The 21,575-nt window shown below is 36.7% G+C and overlaps 5 protein-coding genes, 1 long non-coding RNA gene and 1 other non-coding gene across 9 annotated transcripts; 1 reads left to right on the forward strand and 6 right to left on the reverse strand.

Moving 5' to 3' along the window:
- Positions 1-140: 140 nt before the first annotated feature.
- LOC111466316 lies at positions 141-752 on the reverse strand. Its single transcript, XM_023110920.1, has one exon. The coding sequence runs from the start codon at positions 750-752 to the stop codon at positions 141-143; it is 612 nt and encodes a 203-aa protein (XP_022966688.1).
- A 2,176-nt stretch (positions 753-2,928) lies between these two features.
- Positions 2,929-6,427, forward strand: LOC111466630 (proline-rich receptor-like protein kinase PERK12). Its single transcript, XM_023111355.1, has 9 exons — positions 2,929-3,094; positions 3,277-4,283; positions 4,379-4,843; positions 4,934-5,020; positions 5,108-5,178; positions 5,270-5,346; positions 5,434-5,581; positions 5,671-5,832; positions 5,916-6,427. The coding sequence occupies exons 1-9, from the start codon at positions 3,072-3,074 to the stop codon at positions 6,210-6,212; spliced, it is 2,337 nt and encodes a 778-aa protein (XP_022967123.1). The 5' UTR covers positions 2,929-3,071; the 3' UTR covers positions 6,213-6,427.
- A 2,002-nt stretch (positions 6,428-8,429) lies between these two features.
- Positions 8,430-8,547, reverse strand: LOC111466650. The gene has a single exon (XR_002714417.1). It is a non-coding gene; the product is annotated as a U5 spliceosomal RNA (small nuclear RNA).
- Positions 8,548-9,820: 1,273 nt separating this feature from the next.
- On the reverse strand, positions 9,821-10,913 carry LOC111466471. The gene has a single exon (XM_023111139.1). It carries the CDS (start codon positions 10,572-10,574, stop codon positions 10,062-10,064), a length of 513 nt encoding a protein of 170 aa, XP_022966907.1. The 5' UTR covers positions 10,575-10,913; the 3' UTR covers positions 9,821-10,061.
- Positions 10,914-11,338: 425 nt separating this feature from the next.
- On the reverse strand, positions 11,339-14,717 carry LOC111466465 (pantothenate kinase 1). 2 transcript variants are annotated; one of them, XM_023111131.1, is made up of 10 exons: positions 14,389-14,717; positions 14,064-14,246; positions 13,579-13,622; positions 13,359-13,475; positions 13,131-13,250; positions 12,943-13,037; positions 12,641-12,734; positions 12,091-12,222; positions 11,890-11,967; positions 11,339-11,799 (listed from the first exon to the last, which is right to left on the reverse strand). In XM_023111131.1, the coding sequence occupies exons 1-10, from the start codon at positions 14,471-14,473 to the stop codon at positions 11,761-11,763; spliced, it is 987 nt and encodes a 328-aa protein (XP_022966899.1). In that variant the 5' UTR covers positions 14,474-14,717; the 3' UTR covers positions 11,339-11,760. The 2 variants fall into 2 exon arrangements, with proteins under 2 accessions (XP_022966899.1, XP_022966898.1); XM_023111130.1 differs by having other exon boundaries at positions 11,890-12,002; positions 14,389-14,716.
- A 1,616-nt stretch (positions 14,718-16,333) lies between these two features.
- On the reverse strand, positions 16,334-19,107 carry LOC111466466 (galactinol synthase 1-like). The gene is made up of 3 exons (XM_023111132.1): positions 18,557-19,107; positions 17,354-17,815; positions 16,334-16,621 (listed from the first exon to the last, which is right to left on the reverse strand). Exons 1-3 carry the CDS (start codon positions 18,875-18,877, stop codon positions 16,391-16,393), a joined length of 1,014 nt encoding a protein of 337 aa, XP_022966900.1. The 5' UTR covers positions 18,878-19,107; the 3' UTR covers positions 16,334-16,390.
- A 585-nt stretch (positions 19,108-19,692) lies between these two features.
- LOC111466473 lies at positions 19,693-20,702 on the reverse strand. 2 transcript variants are annotated; one of them, XR_002714384.1, is made up of 3 exons: positions 20,543-20,702; positions 20,267-20,354; positions 19,693-20,111 (listed from the first exon to the last, which is right to left on the reverse strand). It is a non-coding gene; the product is annotated as an uncharacterized LOC111466473 (long non-coding RNA). The 2 variants fall into 2 exon arrangements; XR_002714383.1 differs by having other exon boundaries at positions 19,693-20,114.
- Between the last annotated feature and the right edge of the window lie 873 nt (positions 20,703-21,575).

A 21,575-nucleotide genomic window follows, 5' to 3' on the forward strand; every position in this document is an offset into this window, starting at 1 on the left:
AAAAAAAAAAAAAAAAAAACTCTACATGGTTCAAAATAATAATTTATAAGTAATTATTTACCACATCACTAATAAATTTAATTAAGAATAAAAAAGTGTAAATATTTTAAAATAAAAAGAATAAATAAATAAACAAATGCCTAAAAAATTCTATTCGAACCGGCGTTTGGACCGCTAAAAAACCCCATGATATTGCTTCTATACGGCAGAAACGATTTCCGTTTATTAATTTCTTTCTCCGCTCTATTTCTCGTGTACAACCGCTCGTGATAACACGACGCCGTTTCCCCTTTCGTCCGATTCCCTCCCTTCCGATTCTCCGCCGCCTTCTCTCCGCCGCTCCCCGAAGAATCGCTTCTCAGAAACACAAACGCCTCTTTCCCATCGCTGCTACTCCGCCGAATCTTCTCCCCAAACCTCCACAGCTTTGAGAATCCCGTCGAGTGGCTCTTCTTCCCCAGCGTCGTCGGCAACGCCGAAGCCGACCACTCATCCGGCGAAACATTACTCCGATTCTCAGTCGGAGAAATCAATTCCTCCATGAAAAGGTTCTTCAACGGCGGACGTACGGCCGTCGGTTCCTTCGTCTTCGCCTCAATCGCCATGGGGAAAACAGAGCGAATCTGGCCGTTAAGGAAGGCGTCTTCGGCGCTGATCGGAGAGCGATCTGGATTCAAAGAAAGAAAAGAGAAATCATCGAGTTCGTTGTCTTCGATTCGGTCTGTTAGGGTTCGTTCTTGGAGTTCTTGCATTGTTCCAGAGATATGGAGGTCGGAGCAGAGAATTAATGGCGGATTTATTTGAAGATCGGATAAAGCAGAGGGAGGGGACGGGGAAATCGAGAAAGGGAGAGGAAGCCGCGTAGTCTAAGCTATTTAAATCAAATCCCAACCATACTATTTTGGCTTTGTTCATACGCCTTACTTTACCTTTCACTTTTTTTTAACCTTATCTCAACAAAAATCTTTAAATTTTTAATTTTTTTAAAAAAATTTTAGATGGAAATAGTTAATATTTATTTAAAATAATATTTAAAACATTTAATAGTATTTTTTAAATCGAAAAAGACGATAATATTTATCAATATTTTATAAATTATTATTAAATAAAGTTATTTTAGAAATTTCTGAGTATTTTTAGAATATAGCTCTATTTATATATATATATATATATATATATATATATATATATATATATATATATATATATATATATATAAATAAATAAATAAATAAAAGGGAGTTAATATTAGTTTTTAAAATTTTAAGAGTATTTTTTAAGAATGGTAAAAGTTGAATGGTAATATTTTTTAGATAATGTATTTTAAGATTTTTTTTTTTTAAAGTTTAAGAATATTATTAAAATTTTTAAATTTTAGGCAGTATTTTTATTAATTTAGCTTTAATTTTTTAATTCTAAATAAATAATAAAAATAAGTTTGAATTTTATACTTGGCCTAAAAAATTCTTTTAAAATTTTCATTAATGAATGAAAAAAAATTAAATTATATGTTAATATTTTTGAAAATTTAAAAGTATTATTTTAATATTATTTTTATTAATTTGAATGTAATTAATTTTTACACTATATTTAATAAATTTCTTGAATTTTAATTTTAATTTCATTAGTGCATATACACCAAACTCATGAGTTTGAATAATACCTTTGGAAAAATGGACTTTGTACCCTTTTTTTAGACCAATTCAAAGAAAGTTCTACACGTTGTCGTTTCATTAATATAATCAAACCTATAATTTTATTTCTTTTTAGTCCCTATACTTTTAATATTCAAATTTAGCCCGTTTTATTTTGAATAAAACTTAAAATTAATTTTTATCTTTATTTATGAGAATATTATAATTTTAAATTATTGATTAAAATATATAAACCAAATTTAATTATTTGAAAGGAATTAAAATAGGGTAAGAAGAGACCGACGTCTCTCTTTTGATCTACTGAATTTAGGGATTTTAAGGTAGTGTTGTTTGAAATGTCGATAGCTGACATCCACATGTCGGAAGTGATTAAGAAACAACAGCTAGGAAGGGACAACCAGACAACGGAGTAACACGAGAAGGTGCAAGATGACTAGTTGTCCACGAAAAGAGAACTTGAATCTAGACGGATCGTTAGAAACTTATTGCGGTGCATAGTAGAAGTTGAGTATTTTATAAAAAAAAAATATTTATCACAGGTTACATATGATGAGTGATTTAAATAACTTAAAGAGTTTGGTTAAATTTTTTGAAAACAATAAATTTGGTTCGGTTTACGAGTTAAATTCTTTTTGATCTAGTAAACCCGACCAACCCAAAATATGCGGTTCACAACTTAACTCTACTAGTAAGATGGTTACGAAGATTAAGAATATTTAACGCTTGTTGGTCCCGAGGGACGGAGGAGGTTAGGTTAGCCGAAAGATGTTATTAGTTCAAGGACGCAAGGTGTCCCTATTTTTCAGGGTAAGAAGGGGTAGAGAGAATACCTCGAGCCAATGATCGAGTACCAGGCGCTACGGTGCTGAAGTAACTCATGTCATACTCTCAAGAAAAGCTTGAACGACCTTCAACAAAAGGGTATCTGTACCCGAAACCGACAAGGTGGGTAGGTAGAGAATATTTAGAGGTGCGAGACAATATTTGAATTTTATGAAATTTTAATTATTAATAGCATATATGACAGATAAATGTATATTTTAAAAAATTGAACCACTGACGACTTGACTTAACCCGAATAGGCTTGTGAACTCATATGGGCCATCTGAGTGACCAACCCGACAAACTCAAAATGTTGGATTAACCCAAACTAACCCAACCCAACCCAACCCAACCCAACCCGTGTAACGTGGTGGTTTGGTTTTTATGTTTTGATTTTTAAAGTTTGGCGGTAAACCCGAATCGAAGGAATTAAAGCACTGCGGCATTTCTCTCTTCAACAACTCGCTCACCGTCCGATTGTAACAACCCGCCATATTTATCCTTCTCCAGATTCTTGCTCGCTTCTAATTTTGTTTATGATTTAAACGAAAAAACCCGAAAATTCGGATTCCGAGAAGTTTTGGAGCTCGATCGATGGTTCTCATGGCGATTTTCAGGTTCTGATCGTTTCTCTAACATTTTGGGAAAGTATTCTTCCTCAGTTTCTGAACATGCTCTTTCCCAAATCACCTGCTGTTGTTGTTTGAATTATCTTGTGGTTTTCTGTGTCTGATGTTTATGTGATTTCGAAACAACTCGCTTGTTTGTTCTTCATGGATTGAAATCATGGCGGAAATAGAAGTAGGGATTTAAGATATGAGATAGGGGGAAAGAAATCCAGTATGAGGAAGAATCAGAGAGGAAGAACAATGTCTTCTTCAAAGAATACTTCTATTTCTTCATCACATTCTGATTTGGATTCTTCTCCTCCTCCTTCGCCGCAGTCAGATGGTTTATCGTTGATGTCGAAAGAAGATGCTTCTGAATCGCCCATTGTTTCATCGAAAATTAAATCTCCGCCTGCCGACGACGGAGGTTCACCGTCTTCCACACCTACACCAAACGTTGGATCCTCAACGCCGCCCCCGATTGATTCCTCTAATTCAGGTTCATCCAAAGAGAATCCATCGCCACCTCCTGTAGGTTCCGCTTCCGCTTCCCCACCGCCATCTCCTACTTTTCCTCCTCCTTCTCCTCCTTTGATACCTTCACCACCGCCACCACAACTGCCGTCTGATAGCGGCAGTGATAATCCTCCACCTTCCTCTGTTCCAACAAAAAGCTCTCCGGCATCTCCAGGAAATCCATCTTCTCCAATACCGGGGAATAATCCCTCTACTCCGACAAATAACGGTGCAGCTTCGGGTTCTAATACAGCCAAGGAGCTTCCACCATCTGAATCGACGGATTCTCCTCCTCAATCAGAAAATACAGTCGTGATTCCTTCACCAGGTGCAAATACGGCGAGGGGGAAACGAAATCCGAGTCCACCTCAAGAGGAGACTTCTCCCACATCAGACTCTAACATCTTTCAACCTCCCACAACACCATCCACATCCAATAGTACTCTAGACAACTCACCTCAGTCCTCCGACTCAACGCCGGTGGAAACTCCATTAAGGCAATCCAATGCACCATCGTCACCTTCAAGTAGTCAAACAAAAGTTGCAGTAGGCGTTGTAGTAGTTGGAGTTATTGTAATTGTTATGATTGCCGTAATTTTTATACTCACAAGGAAGAAGAAAAGACGGGGAGACTTGGAGAATGGCCCATACTTGCCTCCTAACAACTTCTGTGAGAAATCAGGTATTGGAAATCTGTAATTATCCCAATCTAGCTTTCTGTTCTTCAATTTAGGAACCATGGTTCTGATGGGATGATGCTATTTTCTTGTGTGTTAGATGGAAATTACAATCCGGATCAACATAGTGGGAACTCTGGCTCGGCAGAAGGCTTCAATACCCAGGTCCCGCATACTCCTGTTGGAAATAGCTTTGGGAGTCAAAAAGGAACAGGAGACAGAGGCAGTGGAGTGGATTCAGGTGTGATAAACAGTGCTAAGTTCTTTAGCTATGAGGAGTTGATGGAGATTACCTCTGGATTTTCGCGTCAAAACGTTCTTGGGGAAGGTGGGTTTGGATGTGTTTACCAGGGTTTGCTTCCAGATGGGAAGCCAGTGGCTGTGAAGCAACTCAAGGCAAGAAGTGGGCAGGGGGAAAAGGAATTCAAAGCGGAGGTTGAGATTATCAGTCGTGTTCATCATCGGCATTTGGTGTCTTTAGTGGGCTACTGCGGCTCTGAGCATCATAAATTGCTCATCTATGAGTTTGTTCCTAATAGGACTCTTGAGCATCATCTCCATGGCGGTATGCAACCTATCCTTCATCTCCATCACCACTTTAAAATAGCTCAAATGGGTTGTGTTGGTGTTGAAAATATTTCACTGCTCCTTGCAGGCAATGAAGTCCCCGTGTTGGAATGGTCCAAAAGACTCAAAATCGCTTTGGGATCTGCAAAGGGCTTGGCGTATCTGCATGAAGATTGTGAGTACATATCAGAAAATTCAAAGGGTTTTGCTCAATTGACCTGTTCTATTAATTTCAAATCTTCTTTTGCTGCTCTGTTCATAGGCCATCCCAAGATTATTCACAGAGACATCAAGTCAGCCAACATTTTGCTGGATGATGCTTTCGAGGCGAAGGTTCATCCATACCAATCTTTTGTTCATATAATTTCGAGACCATACATGCAATGTTCTTGTTTCCAGTCTCTGATTCCAACTTCAATCACAGGTTGCAGATTTTGGACTTGCAAAACTAACAAATGATGCAAACACCCACGTTTCAACTCGTGTCATGGGGACATTTGGGTGGGTTAACTCAACCTTTACTCATCGGATAACAATTCTTTGAGCCATCGTCATTCCTTACAACGTTTCTGTTTCAATGACTTGCAGATACATGGCGCCCGAGTACGCATCAAGTGGGAAATTGACAGACAGATCAGATGTTTTCTCATTTGGGGTTGTTCTTCTTGAGCTTATTACTGGTCGTAAGCCTGTTGATCCCTCTCAGCCTCTAGGGGACGAGAGTTTGGTCGAATGGGTATGTAAATAAATGAACAAACATTTCATCTTCTTTTTAAAGATTTCCTTGAACGGATTCAGCAATGTTCTGCTTTATGAATGTTGCAGGCTCGACCTCTTCTCCTTCACGCCATTGAAACTGGGAAGTTCGACGGATTAATAGACCTTCGCCTTGGAAAACGTTATGTGGAAAGTCAAATGTTCAGAATGATCGAAGTAGCAGCTGCCTGCGTTCGTCATTCAGCTCCCAATAGGCCTTGCATGGTTCAGGTTATCATAATTAATCCCATTCAAAACTCCATTTCAACAAGCTTGTTCTTGAGCTGCAATTCTAATGGCACTTGGGTTTACAGGTGGTGAGAGCTCTGGACATTGAAAGTGACATGTCCGACCTCACCAATGGTGTCAAATTTGGGCAGAGCACTACCTATGATTCTGAACAATACAGTGAAGACATTTCTAACTTCAGGAAACTGGCGTTCGAAGACAGCCTCGACTACGATGGTTACAGTAGCGAACACAATTCCGGAGAAGTGAATGCAACTCGGGAATCATGGAGAAGCCAAAATTACTCGAGTGGTGAATCAGAAACTCGAGCTTTTAAGGGACAAAGTGGCGGCGTAACACACAGTCAACATACTGGACGATAATACTATTAGGATGCCTCAAACAAGACGTACATAATGTGTAAAACTTCTTCCCCTTTTCTCTTTTTTTTGCTTTTTACTTCCATTTTTTACTTAGTTATACTCATCTTACTATGAATTTATGCATCCTTCTAGACTAAGGATATCACATTAATTTAAAAGAGATTGATGAGAGGGATGTTCCACTTTTGGTGATGATGTAGTTGTTTTGTATTGCATTTTGAATTTTTGACAGTATATTCTTTCACATCTATCTATTTTTTCTCATGTTCCTACATAGAATTTGTATATCTCCCCCATATAGAACTAGCATTGTCGATCGGGGTAGAATAAAGAAGAACCGAAACAATATATGTTATTTACTTGGCTCATTTTGATGAAATAGTAAGTTTCATAGCTCAAGCTGATGTATGTAACTTAGTAATGCAGATGATTGAAACAGATGAACTTTTGGATGATCCATTGCGCTTTCTAAGATGTTACGATTAGTCGGAGGTCTTAACACTTTCCCTTTGTACAACCTAGTCTAACTTTCTAATTTCTGTGCTAGTTAGCTTTATCAAATGAGTGTCCCACGTTAATTGGAGAGGAGAACGAAACATTCTTTATAAGAGTGTGGAAACATTTTCCTCGCAGAAGCGTTTTTAAAATCATGTGCACGCTAAAACGGACAATATCTGCTAGCGGTGGTTTTAGCTGTTACAAATAGTATCAAAACCAGACATCGGGCGATGTACCAGCGAGGATGTTGAGCCCTCAAGAGGGTGGATTGTGAGATTCTATGTCGGTGGGAGAGGGGAATGAAACATTGTTTATAAGAGTGGAAACCTCTCCCTTGCTGATACGTTTTAAAATCGTGAGTCTTACAACAGTACGTAAAGAATTATTGAGCTGTTATGGTTAGTCTCTTTAAGTCTCTTACGATGAATTTCATTTTAGTTCACCTATGTATCGAAAAAAAAAAAAAAAAGAAATCAGTAAAAGGTTCTGAAGTATAAGATCACAATAATGTTGTGAATATTGCCCTAAGCACAAAGATGTTCCTAAATGTATTATGAACAGGCCAAAAAGTTTATGGCAGGAGTAAATATGTTTTCAAACTCAGAATAGTATATTTGTATCTAAACGCAAATGAATCTTTACCTCAGACATGGAAAACGTTCAAAATGATACTCCCAAAGGTTGTGCCACTGGATGATCCTTCACGGTTAGGAAAACTATGAAATCAAACAGGGATTCTCCACTTCGTTCTGAGGCCATGTAAGATAAATGGACATCTCTATCTACGTTAACTTCTTCCTCTCTTGGCAACTGATATAAATGGCACCATGAAGAGAAGATTTGCATTAAAGGCTTCTTAAGATTCTATCAAAATGGAGAAAATAAGAAAACCCTCATGTGTGAAAAGTTTGGAGTAGAAGAAACTTCAGCACTAGTAAGTCGCGTGAAATTCGCTTGAAATCAAAACATCGCCATGAACCCTAAAACGAAATCCGAATATGATGAATTTTTCTTAGCATTGGACAGTCATTATCATCACAATCTAGACTAGTGAAGAGTTCTAACTACGTAGAGTTTAATGACATGAAAGAAGGGAACCGAATAATAGTGTCATGGTCATATTTGTTCAGAACGAATGGTCATATTTGTTCAGAACGAATTGTCAAGGATCGCATGCCTATAATCACTTTCTCAAGTGTCACTTACGTCATATTCCGCTCCGCACATGTTGCCAATAGTAACTTTTTCAAGTAACTTTTTCAAGTGTCACTTACGCACATGTTGCCAATAGTAACTTTTTCAAGTGTCACTTACGTCATATTCCGCTCCGCACATGTTGCCAATAATAACTTTCGCCAATAGTAACTTTCTCAAGTGTCATATTCCGCTCCGCACATCATGTTGCCAATAATAACTTTCGCCAATAGTAACTTTCTCAAGTGTCATATTCCGCTCCGCACATGTTGCCAATAGTAACTTTCTCAAGTGTCATGTTGCTAATAGTAACTTTCTCAATTGTCACTTACGTCATATTCCGATCAGCGGTTTGGTTAAATGAACAATAGTTAATAATGTCTATATCTCTTATGAATCTTTTGTTTTGTAATATTTTTTAAAAAGAAAAAAAATGAAAATATAAAATTTGATTAATTTACCCATTGATTAAAAACAAAAACAAAAACAAAAACAAAAATGAAAATTTTAATTCAGAATTGTGGGAGTCTCTTAGTAAAAGAAACTCCTCCAAAAATAGGCGTATGCCGGTGAATGCGGCGAGAACACGGTATTCTTTAGTAAAAGGCGAAAGAATAGTTCGCTCTGTTCTCACCGCCCGGCTCCGTGCCTTTTACGATTCCACGAGACACCTATTTATACCCCAAACTCGTGTCCTACTTCCCGACTTTACCGATGTGGGAACTGGAAGAATCTTAATGGGCCGACCACTTTGAAGGCCCAAAACAAAATTCCATTCGCCAATGGCCCAATTACACTTATTATTATAAATTTTAAACTAAATCACATAACATTTCTTAATTACTCTTCGTTATCCCTTAATCAATCTTTACCCTTCTAAATATATATAATCTATAAATTTTATCCAATTTCTCTTATATTTTTTAGCTTCAGTAAAGATAAATGACGGGTAAGGATATGACTAATTGTTAACTTCCTCCTATCCGATAGCAATAAGCCGTTGTTAGTCTTCATTCCCATATAACACCCTTTCCAATTTCTCAAATCTTGTTCTCAAAACTCTCTTTCGAAATCTCTCTGCCCCCGTTTTCTCTCGAATCTTGCTCTCAAAACTCTCTTTCGAAATCTCTCCCCCGTTTTCTCTCGAATCTTGCTCTCAAAACTCTCTTTCGAAATCTCTCTGCCCCCGTTTTCTCTCGAATCTTGCTCTCAAAACTCTCTTTCGAAATCCCTCTACCTCCGTTTTCTAAAACTTTCTTCTTGAACCGGGGCTAAAAGCTCGAGCATACGTCACTTGGCCGTAGGTGATGCAAGAATGAATAGGTTTAACTCACTTGTTACTAGGAAGTGAGTGTCGTTGCTGAGAAGTGAGTGGTGGACAATCGTCTGCCGTCAAAGTGCGATTGTGACAAGTGGCATATATAATAAATTGAACTATATATATTTTTTTTCTCTAATGTTATTTGTGTACATCTAAATTGAGTGTGTGTATTGTTGTGCGTATCCTAACATTTGTTTCTATTGGTTGTTCAATTCTTAGGCCAATTTTCTTGAAACCAAACCGGATCCAAAACTTAAATTAAATTTTAAAATCTTACGAGGTCCTAAAATCAAAATATCTAATAATAATTAGCTAAATAGGGTTTTTTTTTTTTTTTTTGGGTTAAACATAAATAATTAGATAATTAAAAGGCCATAATCCTAACCTCTAAACAGAGATTCCATTGATGTTAAATTGTTCCATAAAATGGGATTTAATTAATTTGGGTCTTAAATTAATCAGAAATTAAAACAATTTAAATGGATCTGCTTTACAGTTTTCCCACCTCCACTATTCGGATTCTTATTCTCTCTGGTTTTATTCGAAACCTCATTCTTTCTTTACTTTAGAACATAAAAGTACACAAAAACATCTGTTCATGGAAGAAGCCGTGAGCTTCAAGATATTCGATCAAAAAGCTTAGTGATTGAATTCAAGAACACACTCTGAATATCATCACAGATTATTGATTGAATTCAAGAACACCCACTGATTATCATCACAGAATAGTGATTGAATTCAAGCTTGTCATTGGAAAACAACAAAGATCAAGTGAAAAAAACAGAGGAAAAATTCACAGAGCTATAACTTAACACGAAATGGTTTTACAAGTGCCATCAAGCATGTCCTCCAGCTCTGAAGTTGATATCTACTTCATGATGATCAGCATGTTTGATTTCGCTTCTCATTTCGCCGCCATTTTCAAAGGGTTTGAAGCTATTTCCATGGCTATTACCGTCGTCATTACCATTACCTTTGTATCCTCCATTTCCACCAGGTGGGAAAGTGGCTTTCCCATTTGGGTTTCTCGAATCAAATCCAAATTCGATGTCCCCTTCTTTATCAGGATGCAATTTGGGTTCTTTTCCTCTGGAGTGAGATCTGCCATGGGTCTTCTCCGGCTTCCGCCTCTGGTTTACAACTCGCCGGTTGCAGAGGCGGCCAAGAAAGCAAGCAAGAGCTGATAAGACAACAATAACAGCAAGAACAATAAAAACTGCCCCGAATGAACCGTTGGAATGGTGGGATGGAGGCTTGACGCCGGCGGTGGAGCTGGGATAAACCAGAGCCGCCTGCTGAGGCTGCTGAGGCTGCTGAGGTTGTTGTTGTTGTTGTTGAAACTCCGACATGTCGACAAGGTTTAGGTAATGGATTAGAAGAAGGAAGAGGGATTGGTATTAGTATTAGGGAGCTGCTATGGTTTGGTCCTTTGAGAGAGAGAGAGAGAGAGAGATAGAGAGAGAGTTACTTAGAAAAAAAGCAAGAAGAGAACAAGAAGGTTGCATGAAGAAGAGGGCTATGTCTAATGAAATGGGGTTTGGGGAAGGCAAAGAAAGAGGTCAAAAAGGGAGGAACTTTCTTTTGGTAAAGGGACAGACAGCTAAACTTATTCCTTAGGTTCTAAGAGGGGTCACTCTCAATGATCCGTTCCTGTGACCTGTTACTTTCTAGGATAATCATAACTTCAGTCTCACTTGATAATAATCACATAACTTGTGCTCCTAGTTTCATAAAGAGACAATGATATGTTAATTTCTACTTTCTGATAGAAACACAGGATCTTCCCAATTCGATCTATGGATCGGAGAACTTTTTTATTGATAGAAACAACGATCAAAGATCGAACTGATAAAACAAGTACCATACTAAAACAAATTGAAAAAATTAGAAAAGACACGAAAAACGAGATTCTAAAGCTAGAACTAAATATTAGTCCTAACAAAATCTGTTGGGCTAGCAAAACAGGCTTGTTATCAAACACCTAACAAAGCCGAAGCTAAGTTCTACATCGACATTATTACAACGTCACAGACAGTTTTGTACAGTTAGATGTATAAAAGAGATACTGTAAAAGTACTTCAAATTTGTATCTACTAAACATGAGACATGCAGATTTTCGTTACATCCAATGATTATTAAGAGATAATCAGTCACGTAACAAATTCAGCATGTTCGTAGGGAAAAGGAGAAAGAACAAAAACTTGGGAATCCGTGGGGATATATTGAATGTAGAGCATACAATATTAGTTTTTGCAGATGGCTACATTTTGAGTCCTAGAAAGTCTATTTTATTTCATTCTATCTCAATGTGATGCGTATTAGAGAGTAAGGCACTAACAGTGGTCTTATTTGCGGCTGAATAACTAAGCCAAATCCAAGAAACAATCTATACTTGCATACTCACTGTCTTCCTCTTCCGGCGCTGTACCATCAAACTCTGGCTCGTGTTTTGGGTCTTGTTTCATGAGATGTATGAAGTTATCAGGGCCCTGTTTGTTATAGCTCATAAAAGCACCCAAGGCCCCAAGAAATCCTTCATGCCGCATGAACATTGCTTGTGCATCGCCCTTCGACCTGAAAGGGAAAGACTCTGTATATCATATTTGGAAGGCTTGAGATTGAAAGGAGTAAGATCATAAAGAAAATGTCAGGGACATTTTTTACCAGTAATGAACGGCAACAGATATGGTGTCCATAGTATAACATTGACCACGTATGAAGAATCCTCCAAAAAATATCCGCCTAAGTCCGAATCGAAGTGCAGTAAGATAGGCAAGCTGAGAAGATTTGAGTTAAGAAAATCTTATATTTCCTAAGTTTCTACTTTATTTTGCCAGTAAATGAAGATCCATCATCGTGACTTACCTGTCCGATGTTATTTGAAATCATTCTTAGAAGGGACCGAGCGAGATCCTCAGTCCTGTAATTTTCAAGCACTTTGTTTGCTGAAACTGTCTTGCCAAAGCTAGAAGCAATGGCTGTGGATGAAAGACCAATCTGAAGCATTAAAGAGCAGAAGAGGATGAAGGCTTTTGGATAAAAAGGGAAACGTCATCCTTTATAAATAAAAGACTAGGCAGTAACATTGGTCGGGCATTGTAACAGCCCAAGCCCACCGCTATCAAATATTATCCGTTTTGACCTATTACATATCCCGTGAGTCTCACGGTCGTGCATTGTGCTAGCGAGGACGCTGGGCCCCCAAAGGGGTGGATTGTGAGTTCCCACCTTGGTTGGAGAGGGGAACGAAACATTCCTTATAAGGGTGTGGAAACCTCTCCCTAGTAGACGCGTTTTAAAATCGTGAGGCTGACGACGATACGTAACGGAACAAAGCGGACAATATCTGCAAGTGCTGGGCTTGAGTTGTTACATGCATGATGAATAATCATATGATATCAATAGAAATGAGTACCTTATTATAATCTCCTCCACCATATATATCTCCAACAAGCATGTCTACCACTCTATTGTTCCCTTGCTGACTCAACTCCAACAACTCGTCAAAACTAAAAGATTTTACATTTGGTTACTAAAGAAAGAAAAAAATCATTCACAAAAAGTATGCTTAAACGTTAAATTCCATAAATTATGGATTCAAATTGCTATGAAGAACCAAAAAGCAGAAACAGTAGAGTGACGAACATTCAGAAAAAGAAATTGAACCATCTGCCAAAAGTACAATAGTTCTAATGACCAAGTGGATGAAAGAAGTACCTATTGCACTTTGTCAAAAGCTTACCCAAACCCCAAAATGTCCCGCCACCAAGGCTCGTTCCACTTACCCGCTCAAACTTTCCATTTCCATCCACCTACTAATTGCATTATAAGAGTTTGCAGCTTTAAGAAACCATACCGATGAAATATTATGGTTAGGAAACTAGTAAATACTATAATGACCATACCTTAATCATGCTGACTCCAGAGCCAATGTTTACAAGGAGGAAAGGGTACAGGTCATCTTGGTTAATCTGCACAAATTCCTTCTGACCGCCTATGTATGTAAATGCTTCTTGGTGGACTGCCTAAAATGTAACAAAAATAGGAATATCATATGGCAAGAGTCACATTACACAACATTTCAAGCATATTAATTCTTTGCAAAAAAAAAATGGATAGGTCGTACGGCCAACCTTCAGGAGAAAATTTGCTCCGGCAACAAGGCAATCCATTTCATCTTCCTTATCTAGACAAACGTCAAGCTTTTCCTTGAAGAGATCTGCAAATTTAAATGCTCCACCACCAGTGGCCTTCTCACCAAAAGTTACCAGTCAATAAACTTGCATGCTTTAGAAGTATACAGAAAAACAGATAAAGTATTCTTTTGAGCTATAAAGATGGATTCAGTTACACCTTTACAATTTTTCCATTGCCAAGTTCCTTTGGGTGCTGGGAACCTGTTTTAACGTTCAGTTTTCAGCAGAGTATCAAAAAGAGAAGAAAATGGCCAAGGGAGGCATGAAGAATCTGAAGATCAGCACCCACAAGACGTTAACAGAACAGCCTCAAGAAAAAAGATACTAATTATTTTGGATCAAATCAAGTTCATCTCTCACTTTATATGTTACATCATTTGATAATTTTTTGGCTGCCGAATGGAAAACCAGCTGAGCAATAATAACAATAACTAGGCCATGATGTTCATCATAAATTGTACAAGACACTAATCTTGGTGAAGGTTGACATGTAATTATTGCTCTTGATATGTCAGGATTGTGATATGCAAACAGAAAACTAAGCAGATGAACAATTTTCCATTTTAGATTTCTTAATCAACCAAACTAGTTCATAGTGATTAACTAAACAAGTTTCAGCTGACAAAGAAAATCACCGATTACCGAGTTCCTTGCTGTGAATAAACGCTATACACTCATCAATTTTTCGAGTTTCGAACTTGGCAAAGTGGAGCCTCCCATGGAGAACGGAACTACTTCTTCCACCAACTTCTGCAGAACTCTGAACTCGATCATCATTCAACAGTTTCTTGTTCCCAGAGAAATACACCAATTTAGCAAGAGTTCCTACCGAAAATGCACAAATTAATCTCAGAAACTAAACTCCAAGTACAGGATCAAATCAAACTCACAAAAAGAAAGAAATGGAGAATGCGATTGGATAATTCAATGTAGAATCACAAAAAACGATGAACTGAAAAACAATCACCTCCAATATCCAATGCCAAATGAGATATCCGAGCGTCTGATCGAGTGTCTGAGTTGGCTCCGGCCGGCGTGACCTCAAGATCCATTCCAGGGGAAATCGTAGGGTAGGTAGGCGCTAGGTCTTCGTTGGGGAAGAAGTTGAGAGGGCTGAAATTGAAGTGTGGTGAAACATTCAAAGCTAAAACCCTGACGAACAAGTCTTAAATAATTTGAGAAGACCCGATCAAGATCCATCGGAGTTTGGTCGGCGAGGCATTAAATCGAGTATGAGCAGTTGACTTTCCAGAGATAGCGAACACAGACGAATCCCGACGTTTGCAACAGTTGTCCGGTGGTTAGGATTGGAATTAGCCAATTAGATGAAAAGTTTTTTTTTTTAATTAATAAATATATCTCTAAATTTTGTAATCTATTTCAAGAAAAAATACAATAAATTATTTAAAACTTTTTTTTAATTTTAAATTTTTTTTTATTAATATATATATATATATATTTTTTTTTTTTTTGAAAAGTTCAAAAACGCCCTTTCCAAACATTTATTGTTGTAAAAAGCATGTTCAGATGATCGTTCACCAACTAACTTCTAAGTGAGTATGTGATGAGCTTGTTATAAATCTCACATCTCAAAAATAGTATGATATTGTCCACTTTGAGCATAATAGCATAAGTTCTCATGACTTTACTTTAAGATTTTCCAGAATGTCTCATGACTTGGCGTGGTAATAATAAAGAATAGTAGCATTATTATAGTTATTAATATATTAATTACTTGAAATTTACTAAAAAAAAAACGTATTTATACCTTTTATTAATGAATATTAATGATGTATATTTTAATTTCCAATAATATAATATTTTTTAGTTCTAAAAAAATCTTTTTGAAAACGTAGTATTAATATAAGAGTATTTTTAATTTTTTTAAAAAATAGTTTAATAATTTTGATGTAATTTTTAAAAGTTTAAGGATATTTTAAAAATATTCTTAAAAGTTTAAAAGTGTTTTGAAAATAAAATACTTTTATTTTATTTAAAATTAGCTATTTTGAGTTTTTTTATTAAATTTTTTAAAAGTTTAATTATTTTTTATTGGGCTGCTAGTTAGGGCTTCACTTTGCTCACATAGCATTGTTGTGGGCCGGGCTATCTGCCTTTGTGGGCTTGACATTATTTTAATATTTTAATTAAAAAAGAAACTGACCCAATTTTGTCTCTTTTGATTCACGGGAATTTTTAATAATATATATATAGAAAGTATTATTTTAAAAAACTTTAATGAATCATTTCTATTTTTTCGTATAATTTCTATAAAAAAAACATTAAAAAAAACAATAAATTTAATGTTCTACCCCTCATTTTAAAAAGTTTAATTTCAATATTTTCCACCCTTCAAAAAAATTGAACTTAAGAAATATATATATATATATATATATATATATATATATATATATATATATATATATATATATATATATATAAAAGTTTTGTGTCTTAATTTTTCCATACGTATATAAACGGAGACGGAGAATTAGGCGGGAACAGGGACAGACAATATAACCAAAAATAGGGACGGACAATATAACATTCGTCATCGACTTCATTTAGTTAACATAGAGAAATCTCTCCTCACTTCTTTCCTCGTTCTTAATTTAAACAAGGATTGTTCATCCCATTTCTGAAATGGGTCTTCAATCTCACGAATTAAATAGACATCTCTAGTTACATAAATTATTTTTCAGGTCGAAAGAAAATAACGAAAACAAATAAAAATAGATAATATTATTTCTCATTTATTCATAACTATATTTCATTAAATACATTCATTTTGTAAATAATAATTAAAAAAAAATTATCTGCCTTTTTTTGGAATTCATAAGCCGCCAAAGCATATAGATAAATGGGTATATAAATCTTTGTTTAATTAAGAAAGTAGAATTAAAAACATTTAATATAAATATATAATTATATTTATTATTAGAGAAAATAAGGTAATATGTATGGATCGATCAAGCAGCAGAAGGTGCTGGCACATGGGAAATGTTGGGCTCAGGCATGGACGACAAAATTGTCAATTTCGGGACTGTATTGGCTTGATCCTCCTCTTCAACGACGTCGTTTGCAGACTTCAAGTCCAGCGACGTGTCGTTGTAAATGTCCCACCATTTTGCCACCAACTTTTTGATGTCGTCTCTGTCCATGTTGGCTTCCTTCCCTGTGTACCTCCATGGCTTCGATCCCTGCAAAACGCATGTAGTCATAATTAATTTTGCATTAATTAGGACTGTTAAAAGATTCGATAATCCGAAAAAATCGTTCATGGGTTACCCTAAAATTATATTGGATTCAACGAACAAACATCAGATTCCCCTTATTCGTACCAATTATGAGTTAGTTGTTCGACACCTTGAGAAAGCCCTTGAAGGAGTCGTTCCCCGGCCGGAAAGCAATGATCTGCTCTCGCGGGGCTATCACAATCCTTTGTTTTAATTAAACCGTTAAATTTTTCTTGTTTGTACTAGTTATGAGTTGACTGTTCGACACCTTGGAAAGACCCTCGAAGGAGTTGTTCCCAGTCCATTTCCCGACCGGCAAGCAGCAACCTGCTCCCACGGGGCCATCACAATGATTTGTTTTAATTAAACAGTCAGATTTTCCTTGTTCGTATCAATTATAAGTTGACTGGTCAACACTTGGGAAAGACCCTCAAAGGAGTCGTTTCCAGTCCGTTCCTCGGCCGGCAAGCAACAACGCTTAAAGCTCGAATTTATGTTAATTTTTTAATATAATTAATATATATATATATATATATATATATATATATATATATATATATATATATATATATTTATTTATTATTTATTCCAACAAAAAAAAAAAAAATTATAAGCTAACCGAACCCAATTCAACCCGAGCATCCTAAGCATTAATAATTAAGTTAAAAGAACAGGTATGGAGCGAGAAAAACTTACCGCAGCACAGTAATGGACGACTTTGACCTTATCGACATCGTTCTCAACGTTCTCGGGATGGCGCCATAGCATGGCGAGAACAAGATTATAGGTGGGAGGAATGGGCTTATAAATGTTGTGGAAGAACATGTTGAGAAAGTCCTGCTCGGCAAAAGGAGTGGGAGGGGTAATACGGAGAGTGTGAAGAAGGGAGTGGTAGGTGTGGTGGCTGGGCTGGAAGACGAACATGCCGGCGTTGAAGTAGAGCGGCGGAGGGGGACCGGAGGCGGGTGGCCAGGTGACTCGGTCGGGGCACTGCTGGCAGTAGCCGATGGAGTACTGAGGGGAGTGGCTCCATGTCTTCTCGCAGAAGCAGTCCATGACGGCGTAGAAATGGCCGTCGGGGTTGTCGAAGAGATGGTCTATGTTGTCGAATACTTGAATGTCTCCATCCAAATATATCATCTTCTTGTACTCCACAAACTGTTCCAAAAAAGCCAATAATAATAACCCAATGTTTAGATTAATATATATATATCAAATAAATTAGCTTTGGCCGCGCGTGAACGAGGACTGGGAATATAATTCTTATCTCCGGCCTGACGTATCTCACAACTCCCTCTTTACTATTTGTTCGGTTCAAGGTGGGTCATGTCGCCGGTTCAAGGTGGGTCATGTCGCCGGTTCAAGGTGGGTCATCGACATCTCTACCAATTTTCTATTTTTTAGTTTTCTCCAACTTGATTGTTTTCCGTATTATATTGTCTTATTTAGGTTTTTCTTTTTGGGCTTTCTCTCAAGATTTTTAAATAATCAACCCCTCATGGCCAACATCCCGATACTCATTCTCATCTTTAATCAATGTAGGATTCCATAATCCAACCCCTTTGGGGTCTAGCGTCCTTGTTTACACACGCCTCTTGTCCACCTCCTTCGAGGCTCAATTTATTTGTTGGCTCGATGTCTGATACCATTTATATAGCCTAAACTCACCACTAGTATCTATCGTCATCTTTGGGCTTTTCCTTTCGTACTTTATCTCAAGATTTTTAAAATGCATGTAAAGAGAAGTTTTCACACCCTTATGAAGAATGTTTGTTCTCTCCCCAACTAACCTCGGATCTAAAATGATACATTAAGCATGGGAACAGCCCCACGTCATATATTGAATCAAATAAACAAAAGTTGGGATCTTTCGTAAATAATAAGGATGTTACCACTTACATTCCAAATCCGAAGCTTGGAGTAGTTGATAACGTAATACGCCATGGCGAACTGAATTTGATTCTCAGGAGGATAAATCGGCTCAATTTCTCGAATGATGCAGCCCTGAGCCTTCAAAATCTCCCGGTGCTCCACCGGAACGTCCGGAAGCACCGCCACCACCAGAGGGTAAGCGGTGGCCACCTTCCGCAACCCTTTTGCCAAACCTGCCACCCCTTTTACGTAGTCACCGTTTCCGGCCAAGAACGTCACGTACGCCCTCTCCGAGGAGGCGGCGGCGGCGGCGGCGGCTAGGACATTCTCCGGAAGTTCTGGGGCCATGCCGAACTCCCGAGAGCGAGGAAATTATTAATGAATAATGTATTGGGAGTTTTGTCTTGTTGGTGTTGAATAATGGAGGGAGACTTGGGGTTGGGCTTTATAGGAGGGAAAATTTAAATGCAAATGCAAATGCAAATGCAAGTGAAATGAAACTAAAATGAAGACTTGTTGTCGTTTTCGATAATTGATGAAGATGATTGGGAATGGAAAAATGACGGGTTCATGACCGAAATTAATCAACGTGACTATCAACAAGAGAAATAAAAAATCAAATTTGTATCTATTAGTAGAAAAAAATAATTAGATTATTACAGTTTTATTGAATTATAAATTAAGGACCATAGTTAAGATTTCAAAATGTCAAAATGGGTCCTCTCTAGAATAATAACCTTATCTTAAACCCTTGAAACATGGTCGTAAATCTCTCAGTTATTTTTGTTATATATATATATATATATATCTTAAGTAGAATACTTATCTCGTTGGTTGAAAATACATTTTAACTAATTGAGTAATACTTAAGTTACTATTGATTTACTAAGTTTTTTTTCAAGAGATTCTTTTTTATAATATATTTTGTGAGATCTTACCTCGATCGAAAAAGAGAACAAAACAAACAAAACATTTCTTATAAAGGGTGAAAAATCTCTCTATAGAGGACGTTGGCCCTCAAGGGAAGTAGACACTCTTTATAAGGCTGAATATACTACATAATGAGCCAAAGTAGACAATATCTATTAGCAGTGGACATATCATTTTGATTATAAAATAATGATTTTTTTTATTTAATTAATTAGGTTGAAAATGTCAAATAAAAGAAAGGGAAAGTTCCAAAAAAAGGAGAAAGGGAGAGAATGGGTCGTTGGGTTGAATGGAATATGGTAGAAGAAACAATAGGTGAAGGCAATGGCAATGAAGTTGATGCGTTTAAGGCATATGCCAACCATAATTACTCCGAAGATTCTGATGAGATCCATTCTCTTCAAAATCATAGATTATTTTAAATATTTCTCTAAATACGTATAAAATCACTTAATAATTATAACTACATGCTGAAAATTAATATACACCTAATCAATAACCTTGATCCACGTGTCAACATTTACCTAATCTCTTAATTAAAATATAGGGAAAAGTTTGTACCTATATGGCATCATTTTCCAGAGCAATTCTTTCACTTGATAAGCGATGGGACAAGAGGGAGCCCATCATGCTGCAAAAACAAGCCAAAGTCCTGCTATAGAAAATTACAAGACGGGTGACTTGAATTTTCCTTGTAAACTTTTTTTTTCGAAGGAAAAGAAGTACAATTGCTAACGTAATACGAGATGCAAGTTGATGATAATAAGAACAACATGGATGGAAAAGGAGATTGAATGTAGAAGATACCTGCTCGGGCACGCACGCGTGCAAGGTTGCAAGCGTGGGGGCGAGAGAGGAGTTCGAGCTTGTTCTTCCAATGCTTAGAAGTGAGTGTCTAGGATTGGTTTGGCAAATTGGCATATGGTCAAAACATTTTGCTCCACAGGAAAGAATTGAAAATGGCAGCTAGGAATGGGATGCTCTATATATTCTTTTATACCAAAGGAATTTGGGATGATTGGGGGGAAGGGAATGGGTCGTACAATTATTAGGTTTAATTGAAAATCATAGCCATACACTTACCAGGCTAGCTCCATGCCAGTGCCCATAACCATTCCCTTGTCTCTAAGCCCCAGCCACACCCATTTCCTCTTTGCTGCAGAAATCATAAACTCATACATATATGCATGCATACATGCTTGATTATTAAAATTACACTGAACAGCGACTCAAAAAGAAGAAATTACTCATTTAAGCACTCTCTAACTTTTAATTTTCACCGGACATCGAAAAATAAGTCATTCCTAGCTATATGGAAAAAGCATCCATTATTATTTTAAAGATCGATAGTTCAATCCCTACCTTTTCCTATCAACAAAAAACAATTCATTCCGAGCATAGCTATATGAATAAAACATCCATTATCATCCTAAAGACCAATGGGTTAATCCCTATAACACCCAGGGTTGAATTGTTTTTTTTTTTTTAAAGATTTACTATCAATACAACAATTCAAAAATTCTAAATCTAGACCGTAAAAGTGATCTTGGGTGTAACCCACCATTCGAAGATTCTAAACATAAAAGTGATGATCTTGGGTGTAACCCCTACAATAATTCAAAGATTCTAAATCTATACCATAAAAGTGATCTTAGGTGTAACGGCGGAAACAATTAGAAGATTCTAAATCTATACCATAAGAGTGATTTTGAGTGTAATCGCTACAATAATTAAAAGATTCTACATCTATACCATAAATTCAAAGATTCTAAATCCATACCCTAAAAGTAATACCCGCTACAACAATTCAAAGATTCTAAAACTATACGCCATAAAAGTGATTTTGGGTGTAACCGCTACAATAATTAAAAGATTCTACATCTATACCATAAATTCAAAGATTCTAAATCCATACCATAAAAGTAATACCCGCTACAACAATTCAAAAATTATAAATCTATACTATAAAAGCGATATTGGACGTAGGATTTTCATCTCTAACCAAAAAAATGTGAATGTTCTCTCGGCTTTACATCAGATACTTTCATGGGCAAATTGATAATTAGATTCATCATTGTTGACTGGAAAGATTTGAAAGCGATGAATTACTTCGGGA

This window comes from Cucurbita maxima, unplaced genomic scaffold (genome assembly GCF_002738345.1).
Source record: "Cucurbita maxima cultivar Rimu unplaced genomic scaffold, Cmax_1.0 Cma_Scf00031, whole genome shotgun sequence".
Classification (NCBI taxonomy): Eukaryota; Viridiplantae; Streptophyta; class Magnoliopsida; order Cucurbitales; family Cucurbitaceae; genus Cucurbita; species Cucurbita maxima.